Consider the following 17913-nt stretch of genomic DNA (forward strand, 5'->3'; position numbering starts at 1 on the left):
TCCCTTCTCATGCCCAGGCAGATCCTGCAACCAGTACTCTTCAGGGTGGCTGCACTGGCCACTTTGCCCAGCATTGGTGATTTTATCTTACTATTTATGGCTTCTGGGCAATACTGATACAGCTAGCCCTGAAAACTCATTAATTTTTTTTAACTTTGGACTTCCTTTACCGGTGATTGGGAGATCCAGATAAATTAACCTTTCATTTGGAATGCTTTAAAGGGGGAAACATAAATGAAGTAGAAATACTTTATTGAACAAAACCTTCATTGTAGAAAACAAACCCATTGTTGAGAAATGTCTTGTCTCTGGGAAATTATGAAAATCCCACCAAATAGGCAGCCTATTAAGAGGTCAATAAAATAAAAAACATGTAGCTTTTGGTTTTAATATTATTACTTGTCCAGTTTTTAGCTTAACCCCATTTTATCAGCAAACTCTCCTCTCCATATTAAAACACTGGTTTAAAATCTTTAAAAAAAAAGGGCAGCCCCGGTGGCGCAGCGGTTTAGCGCCGCCTGCAGCCCAGGGTGTGATCCTGGAGACCCTGGATCAAGTCCCACGTCAGGCTCTCTGCATGGAGCCTGCTTCTCCCTCTGCCTGTGTCTCTGCCTCTGTCTCTCTCTGTGTCTCTATGAATAAATAAATAAAATATTTAAAAAAAAATAAAACACTGGTTTGTAGTGTTTTAATTTTAATTCTAGTGCATGTTAGAATTATCGGGAATCTCTATTTTAACAAACATTTCCTTGTAACTCTAATTAGAAACTCCTGTTGAATAAAGCACTGTTATCTAGCACAGCTTTTTAAATGCAAACAAAATCGACATTTGTACTTACTGTTCAAGAGGTCCAGATCATTTAATTAAAATAAAAAGATGTTGATGCCAAAGTATTTAATTAATATGAAGCATTTCAATGCCATAAACCAGGTTTCTAAGATGGAATGCTTAATAGGTCAATATGCTGAACTAAAAAATGTGAAGTCTTTTGACAAAACTATAAGAAATGATTTTAACTCCCTTAGACTGATGTTTTCTACTTTCTGGTTTTCTCTGGAGCACAACATAGTGAGGAAGATATGAAACACCATGTCTGTTAGGGCCATGTAGCATCAATTAGCTCTGGGAACTACAGATGGAATACTCTTGCCTTACCAGTTGCACAGACATACATTCAGTTAAGTCACTGCAAGAGAATTAGAAACAGTGAACGGATTAGCACCAGCTATCATCACTAAAGGAAAAGTGCCAATAGTACATGCTTTTCACACTGTATTTTTAGTGATAATTTATCAAAATATATTGTTGCTTAATCTTCATGACTTTCAGTAGTCCTAACAACAAATCTTACAGATGTGATAGTATTCATCCATGAGTACCCTCTGAATCCCTAATTTACTGCTATAAAATTTGCTTCCAGGACCTCTTGATGAAGTTTACTTTCCGAGGTAGGAATGTGGAAGAATGAATTATTTGATATTCTTGGTGTTTCAAGAGTGAAACCCTGAATATTTGGTTTGACAAGATGACATTCAAGGATTTTGTGTTGTTGCTTTTTAGATGCTTGGAAAGGATGCTTATAGAGAGCAGTATGTAGCTCCATCTATAAATGAGCCAAACTGCAATTATTAAAAGGAGTTCACATCTTGGAATGTCCCCTTGCCTTTTTACTCACTTTTAAAAGGAGAAGAACACAGCAAGCTGCATCCCTTAAAGAATTCACCAAGCAAAGCAAAGGATAAAGGGCATAATTCATGGGCTCAATATCAGTGATAGACCAAAACTAGAGGGGAAGTGAGAAAGCTGGGCACTGACGATTGACTGCAGGGAAGCGGCTATGTGAGGTGAGCCTGACATTCCACATGGTGGACCTGCAGACAACCAGAGATAGAATGAGGAAATGTCACAGCTGATTCCCCAGAGCCCTTTCTTTCAGAGCTGCAAAACCCTTCCTGCTCTAAAGCAACCTGACACTTCTGAGGAAATGCAGAGTTCACTCATGGCAGCAGAGGTTCCTTTAGTCTTTTCCTTGATCATTGGTTCTGTGATCCAATACTGCCCTATCTTGTCCCAGCTAATCAAGAGGAACCTGCAAAGGGTGAGGTTGGCCAGTGTGGCACACAGGTGTGCCTTGGGCACCCACGTGGAAAACCACCCTGCTAAGGAACATTCTGCACACGGTGCTAGGTTTCTGACATAATTTGCAAAGAAAACTGCTAACTTAAAATGCATATTTTTTCCAAAATATTAAATTATTTTTATGAACACAGATTGGTCCATTCTGTTCCCAGTGATTTCCAGCAATAATTACAAGATGTAATACCCTCCCCTATGAGAGGAAATTCTTTTGACGGTCAATTGATCTTTACCCAGCAAAAAGATAGCAAGCATACTAGGGATTGTTGATGGTAATTCTACTGTATAATGCTTAATAATGTCACTAATTGGGCAGCTCAGGTGACTCAGCAGGTTGGCGCCGCCTTCAGCCCGGGGCGTGACCCTGGAGACCCGGGATCGAGTCCCGCGTTGGGCTCCCTGCATGGAGCCTGCTTCTCCCTCTGCCTGTCTTTGCCTCTCTCTCTCTCTCTCTGCCTTTCATGAATAAATAAATAAAATCTTAAAAAAAAAATACCATGGAGAGTTGGAACAAATCATCTTGCGATTTATGTAGAATCAGAAAAGACCCCAAATAGCCAGGGGAATATTAAAGAAAACCAGAGCTGGGGGCATCACAATGTCAGATTTCAGGTTGTACTACAAAGCTGTGATCATCAAGACAGTGTGGTACTGGCACAAAAGCAGACACATAGATCGATTGAACAGAATAGAAAACCCAGAAATGGGCCCTCAACTCTATGGCCAACTAATATTTGACAACGCAGGAAAGACTATCCACTGGAAAAAGGACAGTTTCTTCAATAAATGATGTTGGGAAAATTGGACAGCCACATGCAGAAGAATGAAACTAGACCATTTTCTTACACCAGACACAAAGATACACTCAAAATGGATAAAAGATCTAAATGTGAGACAAGAATCCATCAAAATCCTAGAGGAGAACACAGGCAACACCCTTTTTGAACTTGGCCACAGCAACTTCTTGCAAGATACATCCATGAAGGCAAGAGAAACAAAAGCAAAAATGAATTACTGGGACTTCATCAAGATAAAAAGCTTCTGCACAGCAAAAGAAACAGTCAAGAAAACTAAAAGACAACCTACAGAATGGGAGAAGATATTTGCAAATGACATATCAGATAAAGAAAGGGCTGGTACCCAAGATCTATAAAGAACTTATTAAACTCAACACCCAAGAAACAAACAATCCAATCATGAAATGGGCAAAGGACATGAACAGAAACCTCACAGAAGAAGACATCGACATGGCCAACAAGCACAGGAGAAAATGCTCCGCATCACTTGCCATCAGGGAAATACAAATCAAAACCACAATGAGATACCACCTCACACCAGTGAGAATGGGGAAATTAACAAGACAGGAAACAACAAATGTTGGAGAGGATGTGGAGAAAGGGGAACCCTCTTACACTGTTGGTGGGAATGTGAACTGGTGCAGCCACTCTGGAAAACTGTGTGGAGGTTCCTCAAAGAGTTAAAAATAGACCTGCCCTACGACCCAGCAATTGCACTGCTGGGGATTTACCCCAAAGATACAGATGCAGTGAAACACCGGCACACCTGCACCCCAGTGTTTCTAGCAGCAGTGTCCACAATAGCCAAACTGTGGAAGGAGCCTCGGTGTCCATCGAAAGATGAATGGATAAAGAAGATGTGGTCTATGTATACAATGGAATATTCCTCAGCCATTAGAAATGACAAATACCCACCATTTGCTTCAACGTGGATGGAACTGGAGGGTATTATGCTGAATGAAGTTAAGTCAGTCGGAGAAGGACAAACACTATATGGTCTCATTCATTTGGGGAATATAAAAAATAGTGAAAGGGAATAAAGGGAAAGCAGAGAAAATGAGTGAAAATATCAGAGAGGGTGACAGAGCATGAGAGACTCCTAACTCTGGGAAGTGAACAAGGGGTTGTGGAAAGGGAGGTGGGCAGGGGATTGGGGTGACTGTGTGATGGGCACTGAAGGGGGCACTTGAGGGGATGAGCACTGGGTATATGCTATATGTTGGCAAATTAAACTCCAATAAAAAAAATAAAAATAAATTGGCCAAAAAGTGGAACGCTGACGACACCAAATGCTAGTAAGGATATGAAGCAATAGGAACTCTCATCTGTTGCTAATGGGAATACATAAGGGTAAGTTACTCTGGAAGACAGTTTGACAGTTTTTTGCAAAACTAAATATATTCTTACCATACAATCTAGCAATCGCACTCCTTGGCATTTACACAAAGGAGTTGAAAACATATGTCCATACAAATCTTGCACAAGGATGTTTATAGCAACTTTATTCATAATTGCCCAAACTTGGAAGCAGCTAAGATGTCCCTCAGTAGGTGAATGGATAAGTTATGGTACATCCAGACATTTGAGTATTGTTTACTCAGTGATAAAAAGAAATGAGCTATCAGGGCATGCAAAGACCTAGAGAAACCTAGTCTCCATATTACCAAGTTAAAGCAGGCAATCTGAAAAGACTATGTACTATATGATTCCAGCTGTATAATTCCAACTATAATATAATATATTCTGAGGAAGAGGCCAAATTATGGAGACAGTAAAAAGATTAGTGATAGGCAGAGATTGAGGTGGTGGGGGCAGGGAAAGGAGAGATAAATAGGCAAGGAAGAAGATTTTTAGGGTAATTAAAATACTCTATAGGAGACCATAATGATGGATACATGTCTTTATACTTTTGTCCAAACCCATGGGGTATACAATATGTAAACAGTAATGTAAACTATGAATTTTGGGTGATTATGATGTATCAATGTAGGTTAATCAATTGTAACAGTGTACCACTTGGGTTAGGGATGTTGATAATAGGAGAAGCGATGCGTGTGTGAGTAGGGGACTATATGGGAAATCTCTGTACCTTCCACTCAATTTTGCTCTGAACCTTAAATTGCTCTAAAAAAATGAGCCTTAATAAAACAAAAATGCCTACAGAATTTGCACGACATCTATCCATATTTAGTAAAACCATCCCCTCACCCTATTACTTAAATACAAATTTACTTTCACACCTCTACTGTCTAGGTCAAAAACATTCAAATCTTTTGCTAAATAAATGCTGTCCTCAAGCATGAAATGCCAAGCAAATCACACAAAGAGAGACAAGTACATCTTCTTTGACTTCTCTGGGGTAATCCTGATATGTGTCAAATTATCCACAAGTTTTATGAGTGAAGAATATTTTTTAGAACCTGTGTTAAATCATGTTATTAATTGCAAAGGGCAAAAAGAAAAAAAAAGGAAAGAGGACGTTAACTAGCTAGTTAACATTAGTGATAGATGTCTTAAATCTCTTCTCTCATTTAATCTTCAAAATCATCGGTCTTTGCCTTGCAAAAAAAAAATGGGAATGGGAGAGGACCTCCAGATAATTCCTTATTTAGGCTCAGCCCCCTTCAAACCCAGGTGACCCCTAAGTACATATTCTTAAAGTGACACCCCAACACCTCTCAGAAAGTATGAAAGTAGACATGTGGGCATGTAGTAATGGTCGATGGGAATCAGTTCTATGGTGCTGAAAATGAGAAATCACATAGACATGAGAGATACCTGAGCTGCATAATTTAGTGGCCATCATTTGGTGAATTTATTATTCATTTTTGTTTTCAATACTCAGAAGATGGTTAGCTTCATCTGTTATTTTCCTAGGACATTGAAGTTCAGTTGGCTGATAGAATCTCACAAGACTAAAGATAGTTGCGTAGTATTACCATGTGGGTGTGGAAGAGCAGTGGTTGGCAAAAACAATGAACTATATTAACTCTGATTAAATCTGGGCTATAGGATAGCTCCTGAAAGTTATCATAGGGAATTTAAACTGTGTTCTCTCTTTCTGTCAGACTATTTTGCTTCTTAAAAAATTTTTCCCCAGAAAAATCAATCTCAAGATTAGTTTTTAAAGTGTAATCTTTGGTCTTTTTTATATTCGTATTAAAATTTCTAAATTTGTTTATGAATAGGTTCTGCTGAAGAAAAGACAGTCTGTGCTCTTTTCAGTACTAAGATGCATCATGAGAGTTTTCACTTATTACTCAATAATTTTCTGATTCTGTTATTCTTAGCTTTAATTTTGCATTAAGGAAGTTTAAAGTTAAATCTTGACTTCAGATTGCTCTCTTCTCACTACTTTTTATTGGCTTTTTTTGCCCAAAATAGAATAGCAAAATGCTGTAGAAGCCCAAAGTAATCAAACTTGAGTTGACTAAATTCTACACTAAATTCAAAGTTTCTATCTACTTAAATCATGCAATATGGGTCTCCTGTACAATATTTGTAGTGAAAGTGTTAAAGAATTTGGTACACAGCTTGCTTTAGTATTTGTGTCCACTTGAAGTAAATTTAAAGAGATCTGGAAGGCTTGTTTCATTACAGAGTGTTTTTTGTTTTGTTTTTTTTGAATTCAGCTGAGCTATGTCTCAATAGGAGTCATATACCTCCATCTTGTGGCTCAGTCGTAAAATTCCCATGCTATCTATATTTTTTCCAAGATATCCTGATTTTGTAGTAAGTTTCAAATTCCCAGTCTTTTAGTGAATAGCATAATTACATTGAAAATGTGTTTAAGATTCAGGTAAAAATGAATGGTATTTAAATAATTAATGGCTTTTAGGAAGTTAAGCATTATCTCAACTGTTCCTAAAAGTCACTAATAATCATGCAACACAAATCTATTCTCTTGGCCAGTGAAAAAGCCTTTCTTCCTATTCCCTAAAGTGAAAAAAGAGTTTCTTTTGCATTATTTTTTTCCTAATTTCATTTCACAGTGATGCATTCACAACTCTTTTTGGAATTCCATTTTATTGGACTAGGTATTTAGTAAGGAACAAGATCAAAAGGTTTATTTAAACCCTGGATATGTTATTGCTTTGCTTTCTCACAAGCTACTAAATTCATTCCTTTATTAGAGAAATATTTTTATTTTAGATTAATCTGGTCAGTTTTCTTTCTTAAGAATCAATACTGACATTTATTCAACATGCACAAAATGGGGATTATGATAGTTCTTTCTTTAGAATACTCATGAAATCTGCAATTATATATTTTAGTGTCGTTTATTATTTAACTCAATTTATTGTGGACTTTTCTTTTAATCGTTAATCATCCTCTCCCTGCATTCTGCATTCCAGAATCACTACTCTGTGCTAACTCTGGCTGTACTCTCAAATGATCTTTTCAAAAGGACAGCTGAGACTTATGTTTATTTTTTAAAATGATGAATTTATGAGCCCTGTGTTTGAATAGAATCTTATTATTTGTCAAATCCAGCCATCTAATGAAAGAGGCAATCCCTCTTATTGTACATCTGATTGAACTTAGTGTTGGGGAGGTTAGTGGTCTAGCACTGTTCCTGATTACATGTTGCATATCATGGCTAAATTCTCAATCTTGCTAGGCTGATACTCATGAAGACCTTCATATTGTTATAATGTGAACTTCTTACTGTAATGAATTTTTGTTTTTATTCCTTTTTTTTTTAATTTGATATGTCTCATCCGTGTCTCAGAATTATTTCAAGTGATTTGGGGTACATGTTAATTAGGATTTTCTAATTCTCTGTCACCTTCTATTAAAAGAACAAGTTCCCATCATTGTTCATTGTCTCTATGTTAATTGCCTCAGAGATTATAGCCTTGCACTTTGTTGTTTTGGTTCATTCATTCTTTTGAGTCATGTTGTCGTGCCCCAGATCGCGAATCCGAGAAACCCCCGAGGAGCCGCCCGGATGCAAACACTCGGGCCTGGGTCCAGGTGCGCCCGACGCAGGGAGCAGGGACCTGGCCCCCGAGGCTAAGAGGCGCCGCAGCTCTACGGGGCCCGGGGCCCGCGGGACTGTCCATGGGCGGAAAGTTGCCCGGTCCCGTGGGCCCGCACGCAGGGGCCCCGCGTGGCCCCTTACCCCGCAGCAGCCCCGGATCCGCGCGGGTTCGGGGCACAAGGCGGGGCTGCGTGGCTGCGGGCCGGGGCCGGGGCCGGGGCCGGGGCCGGGAGGGGTGCCCGGCGGCTCGACAGGGTGGGCAGCGCCGTGGGCAGTAAGCAGGGCCTGTGGGGTCGCGGGGGGGGCGGGGCGGGGCCGCACCGAAGGGAGCCGGTCCTGCTGCTCGGCCAGGCCTGGGACTTCGGTTCGACGTCCTGGGTCCCACAATGTGACGCACTCTAGCTATTGTTCATTGTCTAGTAAAATTTTCACTTTGGAGAAGTGAAGAAAAATATATTCTCCATTAAAAGAACAATGAATTATTTTCCAAAATGGTAACATATCACTCTGAGAAGTAAATGCCTCTTCCCTTTTCAGAGGCGGGCTGCTGATAATTTGAGGAGACATCACCAATATCAAGTAAGATATTCTATTGTATCTTGAAATTTGCATTAAAATGAAGTCCAGTCTCCTCTTCAGAACTGACTCAAAAGAAAAATCATATTTATGCATTGAATATCCATTGTGTTTTGACGTGTCTCAGGAGGTCATGAGGAACCTGGTGAAGCGATACGTTGCTGCAATGATCAGAGATGCCAAAACTGAAGAAGGTTTGACAGAAGAGAACTTTAAGGTAATCATTTTCATCCTCATCACCAAGAGGGTTCTGCAGAGCATAACACCAGACACAGCACATTTAAAATCAGAACTGGAAACTCAGCCATGTGTTCCAGCAAGCCCATGTGTCTTCTCCTCCTCCTCCTCCTCCTCCTCCTCCTCCTCCTCCTCCTTCTTTCTTCTTTTTCTTTTTCTTCTTCTTCTTCTTCTTCTTCTTCTTCTTCTTCTTCTTCTTCTCTTCTTCTTCTTCTTCTTCTTCTTCTTCTTCTTCTTCTTCGATTTATTTATTTTAGAGAGAAAAAGTGAGGGAGGGAAAGCAGAGAGAGAGAGAGAGAGAGAGAAAATCTCAAGGTAGACTCCCCACCAAGCACAGAGCCCAACATAGGGCTGGATCCCACAACCCTGAGATTATGACCTGAGGAGCCAAAATTAAGAGCCAGATGCTTAACTGACTGAGCCACCCAGGCACTCCTTCTTACTTTTAAATTCAAGGCTATTTACGTGGTTATTTTTTAAGTGGTGAAATTTCTTCTCAAAATAGATTGTAAGAATTTTTAACCTTCAGCATGGAGGGGACTTACAGTTGGATGCAGAGAAAATCCTAATGGCAAGTGGCATTTGGACTTGCTGATCCTAGTAACATCCTAATGAGCTTTAGTTTTTGAAATTTCAGTCTTATATTTGAACCTGAAACATTTAGTAACTAAGATGCTAAAAACAATAACAAAAGCCCTCTTTATGCCCTGCACAGCTTTGGTAGCAGAAATTAGGTAGCAGAAAGGTTTGCCCTTAATTATAGCTTACAAACTTAGCCTTTTTCCCTGAGTTTTAATTTTATCAGAAGAGGTAGGTGGAATACCTGTAATATATACGCTTGCATCATGTGTATAAAATACCTTTGCTATTTTGCCTGAGTTCTTAAAGGTTTTGGAAGAATGAGCAAAGTCAATACTATCTTACAGGCAAAAACAAATGAGTAAAAGAAACCCTGCAGAAGACTCTTTAACAGTGAAAAGCAGCAGATCTGACAAGAGAATAAAGATAAGCAGCTGGTGAGGCAAGAAGGTAGATGAATTGCAAAATGGAAAGCACAGATTGAAAGTTGTCCAGCATTCCAAATGTTCTTTGCAACCACAACATCCAAGTTTTGTAGTTAAATAATCCATGGTGCTTTGGGAGATAGGCTGGAGGCAGAAGGCCCCCAGGAAAGCCATCATTAGAATAGGACTGAGAATTCAGTTGTCCAAGAAGATAAAAGTAAAGGATGAATCTATGAAAGGTTGTCTGATCTAAAGCAATTTGCAAGATTTAGTAACTGACCCAGATGCTGAAATAAATTCAACTCCAAGGTAGTAAACAATAGAAGGTAATTGCTAACTCTTGGAAGGCTAGACTCCGCTTTAATTATTTTATTTTAGATAGCTCTCTGAACAGCAGAATGTGCTAATATTAAAAATCTCCTAAAAATGCATCCCCGAGAGAATGAGAGGTGACTTGAAAGTAGATGAAAATTTTGGAGAAGAAGGATTTGAAACTGTAGTCCCACAGAAATCCAGTATACTCTTGTTTCTTTTTGCATCAACCTGAGGAAGTCTCCTTGTTACTACTGAGCTCCAACAGGGAAATAGGAGGGTGTCAAAATGATTCATGTGCCAGAGAGAGAACCGAAGCACAGTGGAATCCTAGCTCTTAAAAATGAGTGAAAACTGGGACATCTAGGTGGCTCAGTGGTTGATTGTCTGCCTTCGGCTCAGGTGGTGATCCTGGGGTCCTGGGATAGAGTCCCCCATCAGGCTTCCCATAGGGAGCCTGCTTCTCCTTCTGCTTATGTCTTTGTCTGTCATGAATAAATAAATAAAATCTTCTAAAAAATGAGTGAAAACCCATTAGAGCCATATATGAAATGTGCTCATGATGTTTCCTGATGTGTATCTGTTTAGTCATTTTACATTTGTGTATGTGAATTAAAATCACTTTTAATTATTTTTATTTTATTATTTTTTATCCTTTTACTTTATTGGAGTTCAGTTTGCCAACATACAGCATATCACCCGGTGCTTATCCTGTCAAGTGCCCACATCAGTGCCCATCACCCAGTAACCCCAACCCCCCCACCCACCTCCTTTTCCACTACCCCTTGTGTGTTTCCCAGAGTTAGGAGTCTCTCATGATTTGTCACCCTCACTGATATTTTCACTCATTTTTTTCTCCTTTCCCCTTTATTTCCTTTCACTATTATTTATATTCCCCAAATGAATGAGACCATATAATGTTTGTCCTTCTCCGGCTGACTTACTTCACTCAGCATAATACTCTACAGTTCCATCCACATTGAAGCAAATGGTAGGTATTTGTCATTTCTAATGGCTAATATTCCATTTTACATTTCCACTTAGGAACTAAAGCAAGACATTTCCAGTTTCCGCTTTGAAGTCCTGGGTTTACTACGAGGAAGCAAATTCTCGACGGTACAGTCAGCTCAGGCTTCGAAGGAGCCCTCCAATTCCGCCGACTCCGATGAAAAGAGTGATAATGAAGGTAGTAGCAAGGACAAGAGAAAGAACTTCAGCCTGTTTGATTTAACCACTCTGATTCACCCCCGATCAGCAGCAATTGCCTCCGAAAGACACAACATCAGCAATGGCTCTGCCCTGGTGGTGCAAGAGCCCCCCAGGGAGAAGCAGAGAAAAGTGAATTTTGTGACCGATATAAAAAATTTTGGGTTGTTTCATAGACGATCAAAACAAAACGCTGCTGAGCAAAATGCAAACCAAATCTTTTCTGTTTCAGAAGAAGTTACTCGTCAACAGGCCGAAAGACCACTGGAGAGAAATATTCAACTGGAATCCCGAGGATTGGCTTCACGGGGTGACTTGAACATCCCTGGTCTCAGTGAACAATGTATATTAGTGGACCATCGAGAAAGGAATACGGACTGCCTGGGTTTACAGGTGGGCAAGAGAGTGTGTTCCTTCAAGTCAGAGAAGGTGGTGGTGGAGGACACTGTTCCCATAATACCAAAGGAGAAGCATGCAAAGGAAGAGGACTCTAGTATAGACTATGATGTGAACCTCACAGACACAGTCACCCATGAAGATTATGTGACCACAAGACTGTGATACTTGAAGGCAGAAGCATGGGTTATATGTATACATATTTGCCATAGTGCTCTGGGTAGGGGGAGATGTTTGAAGTAAACTAGCAAACGCTAACTTCCACTTTATAGCATTTATCAACTGTGGCATATTAACGTGTAACATGTTTAAATAAGGCAAAGGCTATCAAAAACCCTGGTTTTGTAGCCAGCTTTTGCTTTCACAATTTGTTTTACCATTTTTTGTTGTTGTTGTTGATAAATAAACCTTGTATTCTTGTACTGTTGCAATAATCCACAGGAAGTTTTTAGCTCTCTTTCTCAACTAAAACAAATGCAACTTATTTCATGTGGTAGTGGACTCCTATCATAGATACTTTTATGTGCAAAAAAATGATGGAGCTGAGATATTAGAGCTTTTCATAATTTTTTAAGCTCTCTAGAGATGGTTCCTCATCAAGGGCTTTTCGGTAGCCCTACAGTTTGGCTTTAATACACAATATTCCCAAATTATTTCTTCACATATAAAATAATTACAAATTAAAGCAAGCAAGCCTTCTTCTCATGGAGTCATGATCAAACTCCCTCTCAAAATGAAAGTCAAATGCACTTGGAGTTTTAGGTTGCCCAGTTTTTCCTTTCAGTAAGTAAAATAAATGTCTGTCTTAATAAATATTGATGATTGATTATTTTTAATGAGATTTGGTCATGACAAAAGTTTTATTTAAGTTTTTTTTAATGACCTTTTTTACGTTCAAATGCTGGTCAGTACAAATACCAGGCTTGGTGAATAACAGAATTTCAAAATGTGGCAAACGTTCTCAGCACTAGAAAAGAATAACAATGAATTAGAATAGTTAATGCACCTCCAATGAAGCCAGATGATTGCATTCTCATAATATCCAGATGAAAATAAATTCATCCTAAAGCCTAAATCTAAGCAAAGTTATTTTCAATCAGTGTGACATTGTTGCCAATTCAAAATAAGTACAAACACCTAATAGTTTCCTCATCTTCTGCCCAGTGACTGGTACATATTTTATTTATTTATTTATTTATTTTTATTTATGATAGTCACAGAGAGAGAGAGAGAGAGGCAGAGACATAGGCAGAGGGAGAAGCAGGCTCCATGCACCGGGACCCCGACGTGGGATTCGATCCCGGGTCTGCAGGATCGCGCCCTGGGCCAAAGGCAGGCGCTAAACCGCTGCGCCACCCAGGGATCCCTGGTACATATTTCTTTAAAATTAAAATCACCCCAAATCATTATTAATTTTAGCAGCAGCTGTAGATATAAAGCTTTCCCTTAAGGGATAACATTCTTAATTATTGTTTCTTCTGTTGTTTTCAATGTAATCTAGCTTATATTACACTTACTCACTGAACCACTAAAAAGAAAATGTTTTTACCTGATATAAAAGGGCACTGGCAACTTCATAAAGTTTACATTATGTAGCTTGTGTCTATTTAAGCCACCATGGAAATAGAAGTTCCTTCACCACATGCAATTAGCATTTATTTCAAATTGATAGAAAGATGCTGAGTTCATTTTACATGAGAAATTACCTCCATGGACTAGACAAATTGCACATGATTTAGCATTGACCCAAAACTGTATAGTATTACAAAACCCAGTTTCTGATTATGATATATTGAAAATAAGGAATAATAGCAGTAACAGTGCCAGCCACTGTTCTCTGTGCAATGCAAGTATTAACATGTATGTAACTACTCACAACAATCCTCTGAAGAAACTACTGTTCTTATTCCCACTTTTTAGACAAAACAGAAGTAAGAACTGATTAGGTGAAGGTTCACAGCTAATGAATGGATCTCTGATGGATCCTCCAGGGCCATGCCGTAACTACTATATGTGTGTGCTGCCTCTCAGAAAACATCAACAAGACCAAGCAAAAACTGTGCACATATAAAGGCTACTATTGCTGCTTTTGAAATGGTATATTTTGAGAGAAAATGAATTTAGTAAACTCCATAAATCTGTGTTCCCTCCTTTATAGCAAGAGAGTGCAGAAAATTAAAGACATATGTCATTCTTTAGACTCAATCAAATTATAGAAATTAGATTTATATAATCTAATTATAGATTAGATTTGGCCTGGTAGGTTTGAAGACGCACAATAGGGCTAGTGCATATTCCCACTACATCAAGTGCACCTTAATCTCAAGTATGTTAGGACTCACAATAAGCCCTGGGCAGTGTGAAATACCCAATGATTCTAAGTCAGACATACAGTAGTAAGGGAACATAGACTTATTCTCGACATTTGGGGTATTTTCCAATGATTCCATTTTGCTGCTTCTGTTATTAATCTTTTCCAAAGTAAAAATCATATACATCACCATTATACATGCTTTACCAAGATTTAATTTCAAATGTCCTCTGTTCTTTAAAATAACACCACCAACAATAAAAGAAACAATAAAAAAATGTTCCCAACAGTTTTTTATATCAAGGGTTAGGATGCTGGTATTTTCCAGGTAAACATGATGATAACAGAGGGATTTACTTGGAGCCAATAACACTGTGCTTCCCATGTTCTGAAAATGATGGTTTTTAACAACCTTCAGATGTCACTGACAGATGCATTTATGAGTTTAAACAAAATATTGGGTATTGTTCGTACAATATGTTCTAGGATTGAACATTATTCTTTTTTTTGGATTGAACATTATTCTAAATATGTAGTGACATTAAGTAGCATTAATGAAGATGAACAGTAGGGAAAGAATAAAACATAAAACAGGATTGCAAATAGAAGGATGGTATTTTTTGAGGTCTTTAAATGAGTAATTTGGGGTTTCCTTTCATTTCCATTCATATTTATATGAAAATAAATTCCTAAACACCAAAGAGAGGTTTGAAATCACACCTTCATTTGTATAAATAATGTTTCTTATGTTTCATGTCCTTCCGACCTTGCTCACTTTTACTTATTTATTTATTGCCAGGGTTAGGTGGAAGAATGTCTATAAAATTCAGCTTAACTTTAACAAAACTAGGTTATATTCACAGTACTTGATCTATTTTGGAAAACCCATTTACAAGAAAAAATGTTATGAAGATTACCTCACCATTTGTGATAGAGGTATTCCTGAATTCTGTGTAAATAATTCTGTATTAACTTCAGTAGGGAAACTGACTATGTAAAAAAAAGAAAAAAAGAAAAAAATGGTAGTGAATTATTTTGTAAAATGATTAATTATTTTTCAATGTGATAATCATTCTCAAAATGTAACTGTTTCTTAAGTTGGATATTTGTATATCAAATTTTCTTAAAGTAGATATTTTACTTATTGGCTGACAATTAAAATACTTCAAAAGCATACCCACTTTCTTGCCTTGACCTGGATAGCAACTTGATATATTTTAGTAGTGGAACACACAAATCCAAACAATGAAATATCTTGGATAACTATTGAAGCGTAAAGAAAGAAATTTATCATTTTATTCTCAAAGAAGCAGTCAATTTTCCAACCAGTGTAGAAGGAATATGGGTAACCAATGATATAAAAATGCACTCCTCTAATATTCAACAACCCTTACTAATTCTGGGATTTAGTTGAGTGAATGATGGTCCAGTCCCATGACGTTTTGTTGAAGATGAGAAAGATACCAAGTACTGAAATCTGTCCATTCTTAGTTATTGCGCATTGTGTTTGTAGCACAACAGTTTAGACAGTACCCCTAAAAATCAGGTGGGCTAAAACCATCCGTGTGACCCTGTCAGTATATTTACAATGACACAAGTTTTTAAAGAGACAAATTTATTAATATATTCACCATTTTGAAAATTATTTCTTCAGTTTAGCTTTAGTACATTTTTCCTTATCTTATTTCCCCAAAATTCAGACCCCAAGTAATTTACATTTAGAAATTACTCTCTGGAAGTCTCCTTAAATTCAATTTCAAATATATCATTCTAATTATTTCACTATATATTACAATGAACTTTGTTCATATAGTGTTACCACATGACTTTAGAAAAAGTTTTGGAACATATTTAGTTCTCTAGAGATAACCAGAAAAACTAAGGTTTGGGGCATTTGTGGCAATTATCCAAATTTACCCTGCTACACAGTAATTGAGTTGGAGCTTGAAGAAAAACTCTTCATGTAAATATTCAGATGAGATACTGGGTCATAAATGTCTTGGCTAAGGAATTTTTATTTTTGTGGAATTTTGTCTTCTTTGTCCTCTCCTTCAGTAGAAAATATTTATAGTCATTCAAACTTGCCACAGCCCAAATTCAGAAGATACTACCTTTTTATCTTTATAAAATTGTGTTCACAGATTTTTTTAGAAGCCAGTGTCTTACCATTTTCTAAGAAATGCAGTTCATCGTTTTCACTTCAACTGTAGATTTTGTGATAATTCTATACACAGTCTGGTAGTAACGTCTGAAAAAATTAAGCCTTCTCGAATGAAGAATTATGAATGAGTTGGAAAATGCGAAGCTGACCCAAGATTGAGACCATGAGACTAGGGCCAAATATGGCCATGCCATCAATGAGTTGACAAATAGTGAAGTTGTCTCTGCCAGTGTAATTTATCAGTAGCAAAACCATCAGCTTCCTCTAAAGTTGCACTGTCCAAAATGGTAGCTACTATTGACATATAGCTAAGCACCTGAAATATCTGAAAGTGTAAAACACACACTGGATTTCCAGGACTTAGTATGAAAACAATGTAAAGTATCTCATTAATATTTACATTGCTTACTTGTTGAAATGATAATATTTTGGATGCAGTGGGTTAAAATATATGAATTAAATTAGTTTCATGTTTCTTTTTACTTTTTAATGTAGGTACTAAAAAATTTTTAAAATACATATGTGACTCGTGTTTGTAACTTGCAGTACATTTCTATTGAACATTGATGCTCTGAGGCATCCCTATTTGTTTCACTCAATACATGTATGTATTTCCACCATTGAATTTCATAGGTGAAACTTATGTATTCAACTATTCAAAAAATACTGTTTTTGTTCAACTAAAATTTGCTGTCTCTCCTTGATTCCCAATCCTAATGGAATTACTGCAATAAGTTGCTGTTTTTCATGTTTTTTCCTTGCCTTTGCAAATATATTAATGTATATCATAAAATATACAAGGAATAATATATTAATACATAAAATTTATAATATAAATAAATATATAAATATATGTATAGGTTATGGTTTTTTATTGGTTTTATCAAGACTGGAATTTATAATATACCTATAATTTAGTAACTTTTGTTTTTTTATCTAACAGTATCTTGGAAGACTTCTGTAGAGCTGTTTAATATAGCAAAGTTATTCGAACCCACTTAAAAAAAATTCTTCATTAGTCATTTTTACCTACTGAAATGCATTCATACAGTGTTGCTACGACAACTACGGAAGAACTACTACTGGATCAACCATTAGGTTTTGAGGAGTATTTGAGAGACAGCAAGGTGTTTTTAAAAGACCAATATGTTCACTTCTCTTCTCTGTTCACTCTCTTGAGGAAATGTCTATTTTCCTTGTGATTAAGTAAAGATTCCATAGTATGATCTTTATAAAGTGGCCCCATTTTATGGGCCTAGTATCATCCTCATGTACATACTTGACTTCAGCCATTCTGGATTTCTATTACCTGTTTAAGACTTTGGCAAGACTCATCTTTCCCAACATGAGCAAATAGTGTTCCTTCAGGATTGGATCATAACTAGACCAAAATTTTATTACTTTACAGAATTCTCTTTAATCAAGACTTTTAATTAATTCTAATTGATCTATTTTTATGGTTTCCCTTAGGTCTAATGGTTTTACCCGATATATTTTTTCCTAAAGATTTTCCTTTCCTGAACCTGCAGAGAACAAGCCAGGTTTCCCCACTCTGGGAATAAGAGGTTATCTGCATTGACTTCATTTCAGAACATCAATATACTTGGATGTTTAATTTACTTCCAGGAGATAACTATGTGTTGCTTCAGCATTCAGAATGCAAAATGCCCTGGTTGTCTGGGGGCAAGGCAGAAAACTGATATCTTTACATAGCTGCTGTGCAGTGACTATAAATCGAGCATTTCACTTGTTTACTTCTCACTTGCTGATATTTGAAACTTCTGGATGGAAA

At 37.4% G+C, this 17913-nt stretch overlaps 1 protein-coding gene across 2 annotated transcripts in view; it reads left to right on the forward strand.

Annotated features, from left to right (window-relative positions):
* TRPC4 (transient receptor potential cation channel subfamily C member 4) overlaps window positions 1–15134 on the forward strand; it is a 208202-nt gene extending 193068 nt beyond the window's left edge. For both annotated transcript variants that reach the window (XM_072797298.1, XM_072797299.1), the window contains exons 9-11: window positions 8456–8497; window positions 8622–8711; window positions 11092–15134. In XM_072797298.1, coding sequence (XP_072653399.1) covers window positions 8456–8497; window positions 8622–8711; window positions 11092–11814 — 855 coding nt within the window. In that variant the 3' untranslated portion in view covers window positions 11815–15134. The remainder of the gene's footprint in view (window positions 1–8455; window positions 8498–8621; window positions 8712–11091) is intronic.
* The last annotated feature ends 2779 nt before the right edge of the window (window positions 15135–17913 follow it).

Source organism: Canis lupus, chromosome 24 (genome assembly GCF_048164855.1).
Source record: "Canis lupus baileyi chromosome 24, mCanLup2.hap1, whole genome shotgun sequence".
In the NCBI taxonomy this organism is placed as follows: Eukaryota; Metazoa; Chordata; class Mammalia; order Carnivora; family Canidae; genus Canis; species Canis lupus.